The sequence below is a fragment of the Muscardinus avellanarius genome (assembly GCF_963383645.1).
Source record: "Muscardinus avellanarius genome assembly, chromosome: 19".
In the NCBI taxonomy this organism is placed as follows: domain Eukaryota; kingdom Metazoa; phylum Chordata; class Mammalia; order Rodentia; family Gliridae; genus Muscardinus; species Muscardinus avellanarius.
In genome coordinates this window covers 43,391,520-43,413,450 of record NC_137805.1, presented here as the reverse complement: position 1 = coordinate 43,413,450, position 21,931 = coordinate 43,391,520, and the positions used below count along the sequence as shown (strand labels likewise).

Sequence of the window (21,931 nt, the reverse complement as noted above, 5' to 3'; positions counted from 1 at the left end):
CTACCTCTGAGTAAAACCCCAGAGAGGGCATCAATAAATACACGAGGCTTTACTATGAACTGCTATCATTTTGTCTCAACCTCCCAAATGCTGGGATTACAAGCATGAGCCACCATGCCCCCCTCACTTCTGTGCCTTTTATTATTTTTTTTGTGGGTCTGGGGATGGAACTCGGGCATTTGACCTCTGAGCTACACCCCCTGCCCTATTTTTTATTGTTTATTTTGAAACAGGGTCTCACTAAGTTGCAGAGGGCCTAAGTAGCTGAGGCTGTCCGCGTCGTCTCAGCCACCTGAATGCTGGGATTACAAGCGTGTGCACGCAGCTACTTTTGTGTCTTTTAAACTCAATCTAAGTTAACATTCTGATAAGCCTTTTATGATACAAGCTATATAAACAGTTTAAAATTCTATTAACTAGCTTTATGGGAGATTGCTTCCGTGGTTATGAGGCATGTGCCCTTCAACTACCTGTACCATGCAGAGCTTGGTATAATCCTGACTTCAAGGCAAAATGATTTTTGTGTGTGTTTAAGTAACTCAGGCCGTTCTACTTCCACGCTATACTGCCAGATCTATTTTGCACTCTATTTGGAAACAAGGTCTCAGTTGCTGAGAGTCTAAGTAGCTGAACCTGGCTTCAAACTTGTGGGATGCCCTGGGGCATTTTCCCCCTGGGTTACACCTGCTGGCCTATTTTCCTTTGAAAGGATCTTCCCAGGTTGCTAAGACTATTTGCTGAGGTTAGCCTAGAACCTGTGATCCTGTCTCAGAGTAAATACTGGGATTACAGGAATGCACCACCATACCTGATTCTCCATGTATTTAATGAAAATGCAAACAGTGGAGGCTGATTCTCAGAAACACATTAAGAAAATGTTGCTGTTATAATACAGAAGAAATAAAAAAAAACACTGAAGAAACTAAAGCCTAGAACTAAACATTTAGAGAGTGGTTTACTGAGTTCATGAGCTTCTATTTCACTCAAAATGGCATTGTGTCAGTCTAAACATTATGCAAGAAACAAAAAACATTTATGACCTGTTTTGTTTTGTTGGTGAACCCAGGGGAATTCTACCTCCTAGCTACAACCCCAGCCCTATTTTTTATTTATTTTAAAACAGGGTCTCACGAAGTAACAGAGGGCCTAAGTAGCTGAGGTTGGCCCCAAGCCTGCAATCCTCCTGTCAAGGCCTTCAAAGTACTGGGATTACATATGCTACCATGCTTGGCTTTATTTTTTTATTCTGGCTCTCATCTTTCTTTTGGTGGAACTTAGGATGGAACTCTTCTACCTCCGGGCTACACCACCTCCTCCTCCTCAATCTTTTTGAGACAGGGTTTCATCAAATAACTGAGGATGGCCTTGAACAGGCAATTCTCACCCTCTGTATCTGGGGCTACAAACATTTCCTCAACAATCATTTGAATGGTACTGGGAATGGAGAGGAATTCATCCTACCTGGCTATACAATCATTTATATAAAGTGTTTTGGTGGCCTCATCAACACATTTTTTTCCTGGTCCTGGAACACAAAGGCTTCTACCTCCAGGCTACGCCCACGACCTACTTTATATTTCATTTTAAAACAGGGTCTCAGGCGGATGTGGTGGCGCACGCTTGTAATCCCCACGCTTGGGAGGCTGAGACAGGAGGATCGCATAGGTTCAAAGCCAGCTTCAGCTACTTAGTGAGGTCTCATCAACTTAGCGAGACCCTGTTTCCAAATAAAATATAAAATGGGTCTCAAAGTATAGCCCGGAGGTAGAAAGCCTCTGGGTTCCACCTCCAGTACCACCAAAAAAATAAAAAAAAATAAAGCAGGGTCTCACTAAATTACTGAGAGCCTCACTAAGTAGCTGAGGCTGCCTTGGAGTCTCAGCCTCCCAAATTACTAGAATTACAAGAGTGCACCACCACACCCAGGTAACAAACATATTTTGAAAACACTTTTTTGCTGTACTAGGGATGAAACCCCAGGGGCATTCTACCTCCAAGTTACACCCCCCCCAGCCCTATTTTTGTCTTTATTTTGAAACAAGGTATCACTGAGTTGCAAAGGGCCTAAGTAGTTGAGGCTGCCTGGGAACAGTGATCCTCCTGTCTCAGCCTCCCAGATGCTGAGATTCTAAATGTGTCAGGATAAAACCCTCTTTTTTTTTTTTTTTTAGTGCTAGAGACTGAACCTATTTTCACAGATTTTTAACTGGGATTGAGCCTAGGGGTATTCTACCCATAGGCTACAAACCCAGAACTACTTTACCTCAAAGTATGGTCTCAGTAGGTTGATGAGTCACTCTACTTGTTGAGGCTGTCCTCTAACCTCTGACTATCCAAAATACTCAGATTACAAGTTTTTGTCAAAACACTATTTTCCAGAATTTTTTACTTCTAAACAATCTAATTGCTGAGTATAGGCTCAAAGCTCCAGTTCTCCTGTATCCACCTCCAAATAATTGGGATTACAAGTGTATATCACTAAGACTGTCTTTAAAAAACACTTTCAAAAAGTTAAAATGATTTTACTACTAAAATGGCCATTTGCTGGTGCCTTAGTGCCCTACAAAGTAACAGAAAAATTTCAAAGGAGCCAAGAGGGTGGTGCACAGTTGTAACAGGATGTAAGTTCAGCAACAGAGTCAGCTACTTAGGCCCTCTGCAATTTAGTGAGACCTTTTCAAAACAAAAAAATAAGCCAGCATTCAGGAGGCTGAGACCGGAGGATTGCGGTTCGTGGAGAACCTCAGCTACTTAGACCCTCTGCAACCTAGTGAGACTGTCAACAACAACAAAATAGGGCAGGGGGTGTAGGTCGGAGGTCGAATGCCCCGGGGTTCCATCCGCAGACCCGCAAAAAAATAAAATAAAAAATACATACAGCTGGGAGCTGGGCACGGTGAAGCATGATTGTAATCCCAGTTTGTGTGATGCTGAGACAAGAGAATCACGATTCAGAAAGCCTCAGCCACTTAGTGAGGACCTTTGTAACTCAAGTGAGACTTTGTTTTCAAATAAAGGCCTAGGAGTATAGCTCAGAGGTAGAATGCTCCGGGTTCCCCCCGGAACCCCCCACCAAAACACATAACTAGTTAAAATTAGGGATTGTGATCAAGTATCTCTTCCTACAAAACCACTGCTTCCTAGTGTTGAAAAAATTAACTTAAGCCAAGCACAGCGGCACACACTTTATAATCCCAATATTTGGGAGGCTGAGACATAAGGATGGAACTTCGAGGACAGCCTTAGCTATTTTTGTGAGGCCTTTTGCAAACTCAACAAACCCCACTTTTTCCCTTTTTTGAGGGTCTGGGGATGAAACCCCAGAGCAATAGACCTCCCAGCTACAGTCACTGCCCTATTTTTTATTCTTTATTTTGAAACCGGGTCTCACGGAGTTGTAGAGGGCCTCACTAATTAGCCTGTACCACCATGCCTGGCAGTAAACCCCACTTCAAAAAAAAAAAAAAAAAAAGGCTGAGATGTAGCTTGGAGGTAGAATGCCTCTGGGTTCCATCCAGTCAGTGCCAAAAAACAAACAAACAAAACAAAAACACTGGGGGGGTGTAGCAACGAGAAAGAAAGTCCCTGGGTTGCTGGGTGTGGTGGCACACCCTTATAATCCCTGCATCTGGGAGGCTGAGACAGAAAGATGGCACAGGTTCAAAGATAGCCTCAACTACTTAGTGAGGCTCTTGGCTGAGACCCTGTTTCCAAATAAAATATAAAATAGGTCTGAGAGTATAGTTTGGAGGTAGAAAGCCTCAGGGTTCCACCCCCAGTGCCACGAAAAAAGAAAAAAGCCCCTGGTTTTATCCCCAATTACACAAACACACACAGCATTATCTACTCAAAAATTTGATCAAGAAAGCAACCTAATATACGTCATACCTACAATCCCTATTTCAGAAGGCAAATTCAGGCTGATTCCAACTCCGTTTCGAATTTGTAAAAATTATTTTAAAGGCTGGGAAATATTCGAGTCACCCCCTCCATGTCAGTCTGGTATGGAGCTGTATTTCTATCTTTCTAATAAACACCTTTAAATCTTAAAAAAAAAAAAAAAAAAAAAAAAAAAAAAAAAAAAGGCTGGGAAATACAGCTCAGTATTAAAACATCCCTAGGTTTGATCTTCACAATCATAAGAGTTGACCACTCTTAAAGTGTAACTAGAGCATTGCTACCCAACTACTAAGATCATAATCCCTTTACATGCAACGAAGTCAATTTAGGAAAACAGTTTTAAATAGCTATTTTCTTCAGTAGTTAGAGAAGCATACCTCCACCAAACAGTGGCCAGACTACACGTAAACACGAAAAGTTAAGTCAAACCTGGTTTTCCTTCACATTTAGTATAAAATAAACAATTGCTACGCTATAATGGTAATACTAAGGATGTCTCCAGGCATCATATAATTAACCATATTTTTCCCAAAGAGACAAATACTAAATTACTACAAGAAGTCAAAGAATCTTAATACCCTATTCTGAAATTTCTATTATTTTAAATAATTTGAAAAATGAACATTTCTTGTAGCCTTTTTAAGAGAATTTTATTTGAGTGGTTCTTACAAAGATTGTTGCAATATGAAAGTCATTTGTTTGATAGAAATATCAAGCTGTCTTGTCAAACACACTGAAGTAACCCAAAAATATATTTCAGAGCTCACAGAGCTTAAAAAGAGCAAAGATTATATGCAACCAGACAAAACCTATTTCTGCATTTCCTACTTCTTGCTGAGACTGCTTTTCTTTACTAGACTTTACCGAAAATCTTCAGGAAATGCAGGGATCATTTTGTTTGGATTTAAGACACACCAGAACACATAGTATTTACAAAGAAACTTTTACAGATACATTAATTGAAAAGTTACCATCAAGAAATATAATTTTGAAATCTCCCTTTCCTGCCAAATAATCAGAATGCAAGACAAGATGCTAGCCACACAGCCCTTTAGCTAGCTCAATTTTCCATATACTAAATGTGTATATTCCAGAAACCTCTGCAAAACTATGAGCCAAATATTGACATTAGTGAAATGTAACTGCTGTGTAAAAAATTAGGCTTCTGAAACATTAAAAATAGCTTTACATACCTGTCTGCCTTGGTACAGGTATGTAAATTTGTTCCCCTAGAGCTAATCCTATTGATCCTTAATGTAATGTCTACGTGAACATTTTAAAAGGCAGAACAAAAGAACAGCCTTGTATACAGTGGGATTTGCTAATTAGGGAGAATGAGCACACTGCATTCCTGTTAACGTTTTTATTTTTCAAAGTAACAGGAATTGTATACAAATGACAGTAGACCCTTGCCTCTTTATTTATATCTAAATAAAAGATAACTCAAGGTGAATTCTCAAGAAAAAAAAAAAGCTATGTACATAAGAGACTATTATTTTCTTTCATCGTCTACTTGGAACCAGTAGTTGTGTTGCTGTCATAGAATCAGGAAAGAGGTTGTGGTAAGTTGGAAGAGGTACGTACGCTGCTGTTATCATTTTACCTGTTGAAAGAAGCAGATACAGTGGGTTTAACATCTCCATTTTTTTTTAATATGCTTAAAAACAACTGGGGGGGGGGGGAGGGTTCTCGAACTTACCAGCAAACCACCTGCCATGCAATGCATTGACAGCAGCAATAGCTGCAGCAATTGATGGGCACTTCACATACACATTGCCCTAAAATAAAAACAACAATAGTAAACACAAAGATGTACACAACACAAACTCAACTCCCAGACCTATTTTATACTTTATTTGGAAACAGAATCTAAGTTGCTGACAGTCTCACTAAGTACTGAGGCTAGCTTCGAACCTGCATGAATCTCCTGTCTTGATCTCCCAAGTACTGGAATTACAAGTATTGGGATTACTCCTTCCTCTATGCTTTGTAACCTAAACATAACTTTAAAGTTGTGCGGTTTTTATCCACAAGTTTTTTGTTTTGTTTGGTGATACTAGAAACTGAACCTCTTGAGCTACAAAACTGCAGACCAAACACCTGGATTCTCTGGTCTAAGCCTCCCAAGTACTGGGAATATAAACTGGCGCCCACCACAATGGCCCCCAAGCCCACCTCTATCCTTACGTGTTTACTATTCCAACAGGTCCATTTTTCTTTTATTATTGAAAAGCAAAGATATAAACAAGGATATAAATGAGCATCTTTTTAAAAAATTTATTGTTTGTGTGTGTGTGGTATGAGAAATGAAAGCCATAAACATTTTACTGCTTAGCTATACCCCAGCTACATTTCATTTATTTATTGCAGGTCTGGGGATGAAATCCTGGGGGGGCATTTGACCTCGAGCTACACCCCCTTCCCTATTTTTTATTCTTTATTTTGAAACGGTCTCAGTAAGTTGCAGAGGGCCTCACGAAGTAGCTGAGACTGTCAGACTCCAGTCTCAGCGCCCCCCAAAATGCTGGTATCACAAACGTGCTCTACCATTTCCAGCTCTCAGACTCTCACTACGTGAGGCGGATGTAAGGATGTCCTCCAACCTATAATACTCATGTGTCAGCCTTCCAAATACTAAGATATCCGGTAAACACCACAGTACTAGGCTCAATATTAAGCATTCTAATAAAATACAGTGATAATAACATATGCTAAATGTGTTAATAAAAAGCAGAATGATATACTATTTCATTCAAAGCATCAAAATACCTGAGCTGAATTTTTGTCAACATAAATATGAATAACTCCTCCATGCTTATTACATTCTTCAATCACATCGTCCTTTATTTCTGTATCCCATCCAACTTCTTCTTCTCTGTAAAAAAGTATTAAACCCACATTAAACCATATATTCAAACTAAAAAAATTTTTAAGCATATTCAGAATTAGCAAACTGTTTTATAATATGCATTACTTGACTTTTTAATTATCTTTTTTTTGGGCAGTAAGTACTGTGGTTGAAACCCATAGGCATTATAACTGCGAGCTACACCCCCATATCTGTATTTTATTATTTATTTTGAAACAGGGTTTCATAAGTTTCAAAGGACCTAAGTAGCAGAGGCTTGCTGCAAAACTGCTTTCCTCCTGCCACAATCTCATGTTTCCTGGAAATACAAGCACACGCCTGGTTTAACTACTTAGAACACTAACAGAAATCAAGAAGCTGGGCGTGGTGGCACATGCTTGTAATCCCAGTACTTGGGAGGCTGAGCCAGAAGGATCCGGGTTCACAGCCAGATTCAACTACTTAATGAGGGCCTCTTCAACTTAGAGAGTCCCTGTTTCAAAATAAAGAATAAAGAATAGGCTGGGGGTGTAGCTTGAGGTAAAATGCCCCTGGGTTCAACCCCAGGTACTACAATGGCGGGGGGGGGGGGGGTCCAAAACGAGAAAAAAAATTTCCCATTTCTATTACTTGAACATTTTAAATAGATTATTTCCACTGAAAAGCTCATGTCAGGGATGAAATAATATTATTTAAAATTATATTCATAGAAGCCGGTTATGGTGGCTCATGCTTACAACCCCAGACTTTTGGAGGCTAAGACAGGAGGGTAGTGGTTGAAGCACAGACTCAACTACTTAGTGAGGCCCTGTTTCAAAATGAAGAATAAAAATGGGGCCAGGAGTGTAGGTCAGGGGTAGAATGCCCAAAGTTCCATCCCCAATTGCACAAACACCAAAAAGCACAAAGAAAATGATAGTATTTATTGGGATGGGGAAATTAGGCACTGAATCCAGGGGCATTCTACTTTGAGTCCTAGGCCTATTCTTTATTCTCTATTTTGAAGCAGGTGCTAAGTAGCTGAGACTAGCCCCAAATCTGTGATACTCCTGTGTAACTGGGATTACAAGTGTATGCCATTTTACCTAGTTTTTGGTAATCCCAGTATTTGGGAGGCTGAGACAGAAGGATCAAGGCTCAAGGACAGCCTGAGTTACTTAGTGAGTGAGCCTCTTTGCAACAAAGTGAGTCACTGTTTCGAAAATAAATTAGGAGACTGGCATGGAGGTCACAGTAGGATCAAGTAGGTTCAAAGCCAGCCGTGCTGGCATAAGAGACCCTGTTTCCAAATATAAAAGTATAAAACAATAGGTCTGGGAGTGTAGCCTGGAGGTAGAATGGTTTCCAGGAACCCCAGTACCACCAAACAATAAAAAATAAAAACAAATAAATAAGGGCTGGGGGTGTGGTTCAGAGAGAGAATGCTCCTGGAATCCATCGCCCATACCCCCCAAAAAATAAATAAAATAAATCGCTGGGACTGTTCTTGAACGAGCAATCCTGAAGTCTCAGTATCCCACATATTAAGATTACAGGCATAGCAGGGCGTGGTAGCGCATGCTTGTAATCCCCACGCTTGGGAGGCAGAGACAGGAGACAGAGCAGGTTCTAAGTCTCTCGCTGGCTTAAGAAACCCTGCTTCCAAATAAAAATATAAAACAGGTCTGGGAGTGTCACCCGGAGGTAGAAGGGTTCCATCCCCATTACCACCAAAAATAAATTACAAGCATATATTGCTCAGATTATACCTTTATACTTGACCAAAGTATACTTACGTTTGAGGGTTAAACATGTTAGAAAGTTGGAAACACTGTGTTGCAAGTGGTTGAACAGAAGCAGCTGCAGCTAAGGCTGAAGCTAAAAAAAAAGCGAGAGAAATTAGTTTCATAAAAAATGCATGAGATCATCCCTAATGAATAATTCAAAACAAAAAACCCTATTGCAGCATATGAGGATATCCCTAAATTCAATATACCTTGGCTAATACAAGGAAGTACTCCACTATTTTAAATTCATCCCTAGACTATTAATACAATGTAAGCAGCACATTAACAGTTACAATGTTTGAGCATAATAAATGAAAAGGTGGGATTCTATGTATGGCATATTTCCAATTTTCCCCAGAATATTTTATTATTACTTTTTTGAGGGGAAAAGGGACCGAGTATTAAATTCATAGACATTCTATCTCCATGGTATATCCCTAGGCCTACTTTATTGAAAACATGGTCTCAGTAAGTTGCTGAGGACCAGTAAATTGTTGAGTTGGCCCTCAAACCTGCAATACTCCCATGTAGTTACATCAAAGACATACCACACTATGGGTACTTCCCCAAATATTTTCAATTTGTGGCTGGGTAAATCCTCAGATGTGGAAGCTAAGAACAGAGTGCTAACTGTACCCTAAATTAACTAACATTTAAAAATAGTATTTACAATTTTTTTTTGTGGGTCTGAGGATAGAATCCAGGGGCATTCTACCTCCGAGTTACACCCCCAGCCCCATTTTTATTCTTTATTTTGAAACAGGGTCTCACTGAGTTGCGAAGAGCCTCACTAAGTAGCTGAGGCTGTCTGCGAACCACGATTCTCCTGTATCAGCCTCCCGAAAGCTGGGATTTCAAGCGTGCACCACCACGCCTGGCCTATTTACAAATTTTAGGGTATGATTTTAAGAAAAATTAAACTGTTTGACCTAATCCAATACAATTCCATAAAGTCACAATGCAATCAAGAAAGAAGATAAAATGATGCCTTCATAAGAATTTTAAGAGTCTATAGAAAAAAAGGAAATGATAAAAATACGTTCTTTTGAAATGCAAAATAATTCTATACCCTTTCATGATTCTAAGATTTCTACTTATGGTATTTTCTTTAAAATGTTTTAACTCTTAAAGAATAAATTTCTTTCTTTTTTTTTTTTTGGTGGTACTGGGGTTCCTGGAAGCCCTTCTACCACTGGGATACACTCCCAGGGGCTACAATCCCAGACCTATTTTTTAACTTTTTATGTGGAAACAGGGTCTGTTAAGCCAACAAGGTTGGCTCTGAACCAGCGTGATCCTCCTGTCTCCACCTCCCAAGCGCAGGGATTACAAGTGTGCACCACCACACCTGGCATTAGGAATAAATTTCAAAATAAATAAAATTAGATACTTAACATATCTTTAAAAATTCCCCTTAAGTTAAAAAACTTTTTCAAAGATTGTTTTATTAGCATAATAAAACCATTAAGATCTGCATATCTGTAATGTTTACTTTTATAATTTGAAAATACTAGACATTAATATTCAAATTTTAAAAAATAGGTTTGCAGTTTGAAGTCAGAACAATTTCAACGACTTACTCCAATGTAATTCCAAAAAAATTGTCATTAGCTGATAAAGAACTCACCGTATCATATTACATGACCAAATTTCATTCCAATGCATAACAAACAAAGCTAAGAACAAAACAATGCATTAAGAAATTATGGTAATTAAAAGAAAAGACTACCTGAGAACGTATCAGAAATATTCTACTGAATAAAAATTAACGTTGCACAGAAAATTTATCCTAAAAATAATGAATACTTCTGGTAGATTTATGTGCTTTTCTTTCTTTATTATTTTACTTCAATTAAAAACTATTTTTGTTCATTATCTTTTACTTTAAATTAAAAAAGCTTTCTGCTTTTTATTTACTTCAGTAAACAAGTTCTTTCTTCAATAGGGTTTGGTCTTAAAACAAAAACTTTTGAGATACCTAGTGTCAGCTTTTATGGAAAGATAAAAGTGTATATTCAGACACCAAGGTGTGCAACTAGTCTCAACCTTTTGGAGGAAGACGAGCAGGTAACTTGAATAGTTCCCTGCCAATGTGGTTAACTTAACAAAAGCCATCTTAGTAAGTTGAGAATTATTTATCAACTTTCAAAGTGTGTTATAAGTACATTCTATGAATAGCAAAAAAAATGTTGTACTGACTTAAAAAAAAACATTATTTTAAGCCTGTATCATATGTGGAACACAATGAATCAACAAGAAAATCATACATTTATGCTTTTTAACAAAAAGGACAGAATACAACTTTATTTGCTAGGACAATTAAATAAGCATTTAACTCTCAAATATCAAGCAAAAGATTTTTATATAGCACCAATTCCTTAAATAAATTGATATATGCCATTATCAGGCATACCACTATTTAAAATGGTACAAACTTTAAGTGCAAAATGCTCTCTTTTCTTTTGCAGAACTGGGGATGAGACCCAGGGGCATTCTAACTTCTTTATTTTGAAACAGGGTATCACTGAGTTTAAAGGGCACCTCATCAGTAAGTTGCTGAGGCTGCTCATGAACTGTGATCCCCCTTTCTCAGCCTCCCAAATGCTGATGCTGGGATTGTAAGCATGCACCACCACATTCAGATCAAAATACTCTTTTTTGCTATTTGACATGAGCTTCCCTTGAAAATTAAAAACGATTCAAAATATTCTACAAGTTTTATTATGCATGCAATTTAACTCTAGATAAACCCCTTCTAGTGGCTTGATACTAGCTTATACAAATCAAAGACATCATAGTATCAACAACAAAAAATCAGGTTTACCCTAATTCCTGTCCTTATTGGGTTCACATATAGTTTTGTTGTTATGGTACTGGAGATGAAACTCAAAAATTTCTGACTCCAGAATATACCCCCAGTTCTATTTTGTTTGAAACAAGGTCTAAGTTACTTAGACTCCATGTTTTGAAAGTATGACTACTAAAATAGGAACAGAATTTTCATTTTGTGATCTGTATTAATCCTTGTAATAAATATTCACATTAATAATTTTTTTTGGTGGTACTACTGTGGACAGCCTCACTGAGTTGCCGAGGCTGACTACCTGTAATCCTCATTTCTCACCTTCTGAAGTACTAGGATTACAGGCATGCACCATCTACCATCACTCCTAGACAAATGAAGCAATTTTGAAGAAAACTTTTCATTTATTTATAATTTGTGGTGCTGAGGATACAGTGTCAACATTCTAGGCCAGCTCACTCTTTTTTCTTCTTTGCTGTTCTGGGGATAGAACCCAGGGGCATTTAATCTCTGAGCTACAGCCCCTGCCCTATTTTTTATTCTTTAGTTTGAAACCGGGTCTCACTGAGTTGCAGAGTGCCTCACTGAGGCTGTTAGTGAACCAAGATCCTCTGTCTCAGCTTCCCGAATGCTAGGATTAGAAGCGTGCGCCACCACGCCAGGTATGGGACAGTACTTTTAAAACTGGTTACTGTTCCCTCAGCTAAAAGCTGAAAACATTAAAGAAAACTAAAGCAAAAGCATGCACAAACATTATCGTTTTCTTTATCCATTACTGACCAAGTTTAAATCTCCTGAAATAGCTTATTTTGTTTATAAATTAAATGTCAATGTATTAAAATTAGATATACAATACAACAAGTATATAACTACCTCTTACAGTTAATTCAATTTTGAAGAAAAAAATAAATATAAATGATTCAACTCACCTTCAGTCTGTTGGGAAAGTCGGGTTTGCAAATCTATAACAAAAGAGAATTCTACAGCTCAGTGCAGGAACAATGAAGAGCCTCAACTAACAGGGTAAATGTCAGGAAAGCATTAATAAAAGAGGACTACAATAGCAGGGTATAGTAAAATATCTTAGTAACACTTGGCAGCAAAACCTCCTTCCCCATTCCTCATTGACAAGGCTTTGGGGCCTTTTTTTTTTTTTCACAACCTAGAAAACTTACTTATACCTCTCTTCCTATTTCTAGTACAATTCCATGTCTCAAATGCATTCCACAAAACCACTGTTCAGCTAGAAATAATGGGAAATGGGGAAAGGGAAGCACACCAGTCAGATTATGTGTGAAAAACCCTGACTTGAGAATTCAATTCCAAGTACTTGGGGAATTCAAATATATTTTTTAAAACTTATACTAATTAAGTAATGGGTTAAAAGATTATAATGATTGTGAACACTACAATAGTATACAAAGAGCTATTAACATATTCAATATTCTCAATTGAATATAAATATCACCATTTGGTAAAACAACAGTCTAATACTGAAATTCTCAAATCTAGCTAAGAAGGTAACAATGAGATTAAGGTAAAATTGTTTATGTGCACTACTCCAAACATTTAGTATGGCACGAAGACTATAGAGATTTACTATAACCTATAAAGCACAAAAAATTAGCTATGAAAACTACCAAATAAATACAACAGGAATTTTTATAAATAAATGTTCTAATATTCCTTAGAATTTTTATAGGGGAAGATTAATGTTATTATTTTTTCTGGAAAATATATTCAAAGAAATATGCTCGGGAGTAAAATAGCAGTCCATCCGAGTAGTTTAAAAAAAAAAAAGGCTTCCGGGAAGATGGCGACCGAGAAAAGTGGGGCTTAAGAGTCCCGCTAACAACCAATCTCCATTACCACAAAAAGAGCGCCTTTCATAGCCAGAAAACACCATCACCAGAAAAACAAAAAAAACCACCAGGCTCCAGAGAGAAAGCGGACTGAGAACAGAGCTCAGGGCCACAGAGGAGACACACACGCCCGAGGACGCGGCAGCAGCGCCATACTGCCGGCGGCAGCGGCGAACTCAACGGACGGCTACAGCAAGCCAGGTGAGCCGCTGCGGAACAGCCAGGCGGGATCTTTCGGCGCAGACAGCATTTAAAGGTCCCAGTGGCTGAGCTCAGCACACGCTGCAGGGATTCAGAGTGGAAATCAAAACCAGAGAAGAAAAAATACGCCAACCTCATGGCCGAGGGCGTGGCAGAGGCGCCATATTGCCACCGGCCGCGGCAGCAGCAGTGAATTCACCGAGTCCAGTACAGCTACATCTGCGTACTCAAGAACAGTGAGTCAAATTGCGGGCCACAGAGGAGAAATCGCAGTATTGGGCCTCCTGGGACTTGACCCAGTGAGGGAGTGGTGGTGGCAGAGATATCACACCATAGGAGAACGTGCAACCTGGCACCCCCCATAGTTTAAAGCAGCCTCTATCGACTCCCTGGGTCGGAGACTCTGTGATACAACCCAGTAAAGGAGTAGTGGGGTCTGAGATAATACAGACTCGAGATCCAGAGCACCTTAAGTGAAGCCATAGTGACCCAAGGGAAGAACCCAGAGAAGGCACAAACCTCCGAAATCATGGGAAAGAGGAATAACACTGGAGTAATGAATGTGCACAACCCCACAACATCAGAACCTGACAAAACAGAAAATCAGAGATTTCTAGAAGATCAAATCAGGAAAATAACTGTAGAAATAATAGAGGTGCTTCGAAAAGAACTCAGAGAGAGCCAAAAAGAGATAAAGGATGCAATTAATGAAGTAAAGGCCTCAATTCAAAGCACAAACAACCGATTAGACCACATGGGGAACAGAATCTCGCTCTTAGAAGATGAACAATCCAAAAATGAATGCATAGTTTCTAATCTAGAAAAAAATATCCGACAGCAGGAATCTGACATTGAAGAAATATGGGCCCATCTTAAGAGAGCTAACCTAAGAATAATTGGAATAGAGGAGGGAAAAGAAAGTGATACCAAAGGGATCAACAATCTCTTCAAGGAAGTAATAGCAGAAAATTTTCCAAATATAGAGCAAGAGGTTGATACACAGATCCAGGAAACTTATAGAACTCCCTTTAGACAGGATCGGAGAAGAGGATCCCCACGCCACATAATTGTCAAAATGACCAATGTGGAAGCCAAGCAGAGAATCTTAAAGGCAACAAAAACAAAGGGCCAAGTGACATTCAGAGGCAAACCAATTAGAATCACTCCAGACTTCCCAAACCAAGTCATGAGAGCCAGAAGGGCTTGGAGTAACATATTCCAAACTCTGAAAGAAAACAACTTCCAGCCAAAAATTTCCTATCCAGCAAAACTTTCTATCAAATTAGATGGAGAAATAAGAAGCTTCCATGACAAACAGAAACTGAAGGAATTTATGTCTTCAAAACCAGCGCTAGAGAAAATACTCAAAGAGATTAACTACAAAGAAGAAATAGGTAACACTCACCAGAACCAGAGAAACAAGAGTTTCCATCCAACAGACAACTAAGATTGATTATCTGTGGAGATTCATTATTTATGTTAGTCTTTTACCTATCTCTAAGTTGTATTGTTTGCCTTTATTGTTGTTAATTTTTAGGATTTCTAGTTGGAATATTAATATACCTTCAGATATAGCATTTGGAAATATTTTATCCAATTCTATTAGTAACTTTTAACTCTGTTTACATTGTCTTTGGATATACAATATTTTCTTTTATTTTTTAGGGAGTTTGTATATTCTTCTGTTGCCTGTGCCATTGAAATCATATCCAAGAAATCACTGCCAATTTCAATGTTGTGAGGTTTTATGACCCAGATTTTCTCCTAAAAGTTTATAGTCTTAAGATTTATATTTAGGTCTTTTATCTATTTTGAGTTAATACTTGTATATGGGATTAGGTAAAGGTCCAATTTTATTCTTTTACATGTAATTATTATTTTTCAACAATATTTAGTTAAAAGATTATTATTTCCACCACCAAATGTTCGTGGAAACCTTGTCAAAAATAACTTGACAATATAGGGAAGAATTTAGCTCTAGGCTTGTATTTAACTCCAATGGTCTATATATCTGCCTTTAGAACAGTACTACACTGTTTCAATTATTGTAGCTTTATATGGTTTGAAATCAGAAAATATATATCTGCTAGCTTTGTTCTTTTTCAAGATCGTTTTGGGTATCTAGAATTCATATTCCATATTAGGATAGATTTTTTTCTGAAAAATAAATATATAAATATATGATAGTTTCACCTAAAAAAACAGAAAAAATATGCTCTAGTAAGAAAGAAAGCAAAAAGAAATATTGAAATGCTATCTTTAAATCATCAAACGCTTGGTATCAGACAAATGAAACTGTTATGTGAGATTATCATTTTTAATTTTGGATAAATTGCTATAATACTAGATGTCAACCACTAAGCCAAGCATGGGAAGGAGGGATGGGGAGAGAATGGGGTGGGGATCGGGTGGGGGCTGACTGGGCGATATGTGCATGTATGTCTACAAAAGTTTGTATCCCACTATGATGTATGAATACAGTGCACCAATAAAATAAAATTAAAAAAAAAAAAAGAAATTCAAAAAAAAAAAAAAAAAAGCAAAATTGTTTTAAAACTGTCTGGTTGTATGTGTGTGTTTTATGTTTGTGTGTATCATACTGGGGGTGAACCCAAAGAGATTCAACCCAAGCAATACTCCTAGCCCTGTTTTTTGAAACAGAATCTTACTAGGCTGATGAGTCTTCTGGCAGAGGATGTACTTAAACTTGTGATCCTCCTGTCTCAGCCTTGCAAGTACTAAGAAATGAGGATTCTAAGCATGAATCACCACATACGGCTTGTAAAGCTGTCTTTAATTAAAATCTTAAAGTTCAGCCAGGCGTGGTGGTATACATTTGTAATCCTAACATTAAGGAGGTTAGTGGATAGCCTCAGAGAAACTCTACAATTCAGTGAGACCTTATTTCAAAATAAAAAATAGGGCTGGTGTGTGTGTGTGTGTGTGTGTGTGTGTGTGTGCGTGCGCGCGACAGGTTCCATTCCTGGGTTCCACCCCCAGTAAAACACACAAAAAAGTTATAGTGGTTGCACTAAGTAATCCAAGATTCAGTAAACTGTGATTCAATTCCAACACTTTGTTACCATATAGGTTTCTTCTGGAGGCAGAAGATATTAAAGTGATTTGCAGCCCAAGGTGTGTTGGAATATAATACCTGTGGTTCTACTAGGTGCTCAAAACTGGCATCTCAGGGAGTTGAAGTGTAACTATTATATACTGAAGGAAGTTGAAGGTATGACCATAGGAACACTGTCAATAAATGTTTAGTATTAGCAATTTATTTTTCTCCAAAAATGAAACAAATGTAGACATCAGAAATCCTTGTTATTACAATAGATTATCAATCCCAATTATAGTTTGAAAATTGATTTTCAGAAATTTTCTGTCAAACTAGGAGACAAAGCATGGCTTTAACAAATAGAATTTTAATTTAAGGAAAGGCCTGTTGGACTAGAATAAAGAAATATAGATATAGCAATGACGTATGTGTATTTTATTACTGAAGCTTGAACCCAATGGCAATCTACTTCCAATCTAACTCCAGGACACCTCTTTTTGTTTTGAAATGGGGCCTCAGTAATTTGCTGAGAATCTTGGTACTCAGTACTGAGACTATCCTTAAACCTGAGTACCTTCTAAATCCTAAAAGGACTGGGATTACAGTGATGCACCACAAGGCCTGGTTTGAATGACTTAAAGGCGTGCAAGTGTTTTCATCACAGCAAAAACTCAACAAACTTTTTAGGAGGGTGGCAGTACTGAAGATTGAACCAAATGGAATTCTATCTCCAAGACATACCCACAGCCCTGCTTTTTATTCTTTGAAACAGGGTGTCACTGAGTTGCAAAGGGCCTCACTAAGTAGTAGCTGAAAATGCCCATAAAATGCCATCCTCCTGTTTCAGACTCCAGAATGCTGGGATTACAAGGGTGAGCCAACATGCCCAGCTAATTTTTTTTACTGCAGTACTTGGGAAGTAGCCCAGCAGAATTCGACACTGAGCTATACACCCAGCTTAATTGTTTTTCATTCTTTATTTTGAAACAGGGTCTCACTGAGTTCCAAAGGACCTCCCCAAGTAGTATCTGACACTGTCTGCGAATCACGATCCTATCTCAGGCTCCATAATTTTGGGATTAACGTGTGCACCTCCAAGATTAAAAATTTTTTTTTAGTACCAATAACATCGAATCCAGAGGAATTCTACCCCAGTACTACACCCCCAGCCCCATTTTATTTTATACGGTAACAGAGTATTTCAAAGTTGATGATAGTCTTGCTACTTGCAGGCTGTCCTCGAACCCAGGATCCTCCTGTCTCAACCTCACAAATGAGAAGCATGTACGACCACAATGAACATCCACAAATATATACATATTTTTTTTAGCATTACTAGGATCGAAACCAGGAGCATTCTACCAAGGAGCTACAACATGAGCCTATTTCTGATTCTTTATATTGAAATAGTTTTTTTTTTTTTTTTTTGGTGGTATTGGGGTTCCTGGAAGCCCTTCTACCTCCGGGCTACACTCCCAGACCTATTTTTACATTTTTTTTTTTTAATTTGGAAACAGGGTCTCCTAAGCCAGCGTGCTCGGCTGGCTTCGAACCTGTGTGATCCTCCTGTCTCTGCCTCCCAAGTGCGGGGATTACAAGCGTGCGCCACCACGCCCGGCTGAAATAGAGTTTAACTAAAATATGGAAGACTGGCTGTGAAACTGCTACACTTCTGTCAAAATCCCAAGTACTAGAATTACAAGTATACACCACCTAGCACAGCTGAAAATTTTTAATGAAGTATGAGTAAGGTTTAAATAACTATATCTTGACCCGAAGTTTCCATCTACAAACTTTTGCCTAAAAATTGAATGCTATTAACTCAGTAGCCAATTTTTTTTTTTTTTGAGGGGGGGTGGTACCGGTGGTAGAACGAGGTGCTTTCTATCTCTGGGTCTTTTTTTTGTGTGTGTGTGTGTCGAACCCAGGAGATTTTCTACCTTCAGGCTAAACCCCCAGACCTACTTGATACTTTATTTGGAAACTGGGTCTCACTAAGTTGCTGAGGCTGGCTTTGAACCTGTGGGATCCTCCTGTCTCAGCCTCTCATGTGCAGGGCTATCATTCCTGGCTAGCCTGTTATTTTTTAAACAGGTACTCACTGAGTTGCATAGAGCCTAAGTAGCTGAGGCTGTCCACAATTGGCAATCCTTAGTTCTCTACAAGAGAATGTGCTAGGACACCCTACTGCAACTTATAATTTTTAAAATCCCAAAACAATCTTTAAAATTATCTCCGTTAAGCCGGGTGTGGTGGCATATGTTGTGAACCCAGCATTCTGGAGGCTGAGACCGGATGATGACGGTTTGCGGACAGCCTCAGCTACTTAGTGAGACCCGGTTTCAAAATAAAGAATAAAAAATAGGTGCAGGGGGTGTAGCTCTGGGGTTGAATGCCCCTGGGTTCCATCCCCAGGACCAAAAAAAAGTCTCCATTAACACTGAAAAAGATTTGAGAGGTTTAGAGAGAGCAATTTCTACATCTTGAGGTCCATATGAACCCTTATAATTTGAGTTGCTCACAAACAGCAACCTTAATAAAAAATACACAGTGAATATTCAGTAAACTGCAGTTATGTATAACAGGGGAAATAAAAAGTGGTAACAACATTTACACTGAAAAACCCTACAATTTATTAAAACATTGTTTATAAAAAGTAATTCAAGATATTTGATGAAATATCTGAGAAATAACATTGTTTAGAAATAATCTTGAATCAATTTGTTTTAAAGTGTGAATGAGTCTTTTTCATCAGCCTATAAATAAAACACCTAAAATATAGCTAATACTCAGACTCTTTTTTTGGTACTGTAGATAGAATCCAGGGGAATTTTAACTCATAGCCAACCCCCTGTACTGTATTTTAGCCTTTATTTTGAAGCAGAGTCTCACCGAATTACAAAAGTGTCTCAAGAAGCTGAGGCTATCTGCAAACTGCAATCCTCTTGTCCCAGTCATCCAAATGCTGGGATTACAGACATGCGCCACCACGCTCGGCTCATAATCAGACATTTTCTTGGTATTTCTTCTTTGTTTTTATTTTGCGGGCCTGGGGATGAAATCCAAGGACATTCTACTTCTGAGCTATACCCACTGTCCTATGTTTTTTTTTTGAAACAGGGTCTAAATTGCAAAGGGCCTCACTAAGTAGATGAAGCTGTCTGAGAACCGGGATTCCCCAGTTTCAGCCTCCCAATGCTGAGATTATAAGCATGCATCACCATGCCCGGCTACTTCAGACATTTTATTAAATGGAATGGCAAAAATGCGAAGCAATAAAAGGAGATGTTTTCAAGGTATAACAATTTAAAGCGTGAGTTTACTTGATTATCTTCAATAGCAAGAACAAGTGAAATTATATGAAAATCAATTCTCTATAAACAGTTAATTAGGCAAAACAATATTAAGTGTCAAAAAAAGTATTTGGACTAAAGGAGTAACAAAAAGATACATGTGGAGTCCTCATATAGAGAAATGTCTCAACAGTTAGAAATTTCCTTATCATATACGAATACAACAGCCTGGTTACCAGGAATCTCATGAGAATAAAAAATAGCCTGGTTGTCAAATAACTCTGTGTAAGACTTGAAGACATTTCATTCATTTGATCCGAAGGAGAGAATATCAAAGGTACATACTCTTTGTCTGTGGTACTGAAGTCAAACACAAAGGCTTTCTATCCCTAAAACACATCTCTAAACCCATTTTATTTTGAAACACAGTATTCATAAGGTGCTGGGGGGTTCTTCGAAAAGCACCAAGAAAATTCTAAAACCCAATAATCCTCCCTTTACAGTATCCTAAGTACTAAGAGTATGGGTGTGTGCCTCCACACTTGGCCAAAGACACTTTCTCTTTAAACATCATCACTTTTGGTTACCCCCCAAAAAAGGGCTAACAATGAAGGAACCCTCCCTGTTAGATGAGATAAATGTCCACACTGCATAGACATTTTTATATATCCAGAAAACTAACCATGGTTTCAAAAATGTTTAATTTTGTTGCTCAAAGAATGAATTTGAAAATGAAAGTGTCATACTGTCTTAAAGAATGTCCTATATCAAAAAACCCCACAAGTTCTAAATTTACTTCAAAATTAAATCCCATCTTACCTCCTAAGCCAAAATGAAAATTTAATTATGCAAATTTCTATTAGTTAAATTATAAAGGTGATGGAAATGTTTTAAAAACTGAAGCCATGCCAGGCGTGGCGGCGCAAGCTTGTAATCCCCGCGCTTGGGAGGCAGAGACAGGAGGATTGCGCAGGTTCGAAGCCAGCCGTGTGCGCTGGCTTAGGAGACCCTGTTTCCAAATAAAAGTATAAAAATAGGTTTGGGAGTGTAGCCCAGAGGTAGAAGGGCTTCCAGGAACCCCAGTACCACAAAAAAAAAAAAAAAAAAACAAACACCTGAAGCCAGGGGCCAAGATGTACCTCAGTGGCAAAGCGCCTGCTTTGCAGAGGTGGCGCTCTGGATTCAATACCCGGTTCCAAAAAAAAAAAAAAGACAAAAATAAAGAACCCCTTTAAAAACTGGAGCCAACAGTGTGCATGCTTGTAATACCAGCATCAGGAGATTAAGACCAGGGGATTGCAGTTCGCGACAGCCCTAGGTACTTAGTGAGACCCTGCTTAAAAATATAAAATAAAAAATAGGGCAGAAATAGGGCAGAAGTGTATAGCACAGAGGTCGAAAGTCCCAGGGTTTCATCACGAGAGCCACAAAATTATAATAATGAATAAATAAAAACAGAAAACATTTGCATGACTCTAAAACATTTGATGATTCCCCCTCCTCTTCATTTATTCTACTTCTCCAGCTATGCTAAATAAAGCTTAAAGGAGAAGTCTGGTATTAACTCAAACACTAAACACTCTCTCTCTCCCCCCACACTCCCCCCCCCTTTGTGGTACTGGGAATGGAACCCAGGGGCTATCCTCTGAGTTTATTTTATATTTTATTTGGAAACAGGGTCCAAGTTGCTGAGCGACTAAGTAGCTGAGGCTGGCTTCGAACCTGTGTGATCCTCCTGTCTCAGCCACCCAAGCACTGAGATTACAAGCTTGCACCACCTCACCTGGACTTAAACACTATTTCTTTAAAACCATATGAACAGTATATAGAATTCCTCAATCAAAGTAACATTCATTCTGACATGCTGTTGCACATTTATAATCCCAGTAATTACAAAGGTTAGAAAGCAGATATATACTGCCAGCCTCAACTTAGTGAGACCCTGTTTTAAAACAAAATAGGGCTGAGCTGGGCATGGTGGCGCACGCTTGTAATCCCCATGCTTGGGAGGCTGAGACAGGAGGATTGCACAGGTTCGAATCCAACCTCAGCTGCTTAGTGAGGGTCTCAGCAACTTAGTGATATCCTGTTTCCAAATAAAATATATATATATATATAAAAAGGTCTGGGAGTATAGTCCGGAGGTAGAAAGCCTCTGGGTTCCACCCCCTGTACCACCACCAAATAAAAATAAAATAGG

At 38.5% G+C, this 21,931-nt stretch overlaps 1 protein-coding gene across 8 annotated transcripts in view; it reads right to left on the bottom strand.

Annotated features, from left to right (window-relative positions):
• Positions 1–5,396: 5,396 nt before the first annotated feature.
• The window catches only part of RBM39 (RNA binding motif protein 39), a gene marked incomplete at its 5' end in the record, with an annotated part of 50,456 nt that continues 33,921 nt past the window's right edge, over positions 5,397–21,931 (bottom strand). For 4 of the 8 annotated variants that reach the window (XM_080716052.1, XM_080716053.1, XM_080716054.1 and 1 more), the window contains 5 exons: positions 5,397–5,503; positions 5,600–5,678; positions 6,670–6,775; positions 8,524–8,605; positions 12,247–12,297. In XM_080716052.1, coding sequence (XP_080572178.1) covers positions 5,403–5,503; positions 5,600–5,678; positions 6,670–6,775; positions 8,524–8,605; positions 12,247–12,297 — 419 coding nt within the window. In that variant the 3' untranslated portion in view covers positions 5,397–5,402. The remainder of the gene's footprint in view (positions 5,504–5,599; positions 5,679–6,669; positions 6,776–8,523; positions 8,606–12,246; positions 12,298–21,931) is intronic. The other 4 variants (XM_080716055.1, XM_080716059.1, XM_080716056.1 and 1 more) reach the window with 1 other exon arrangement.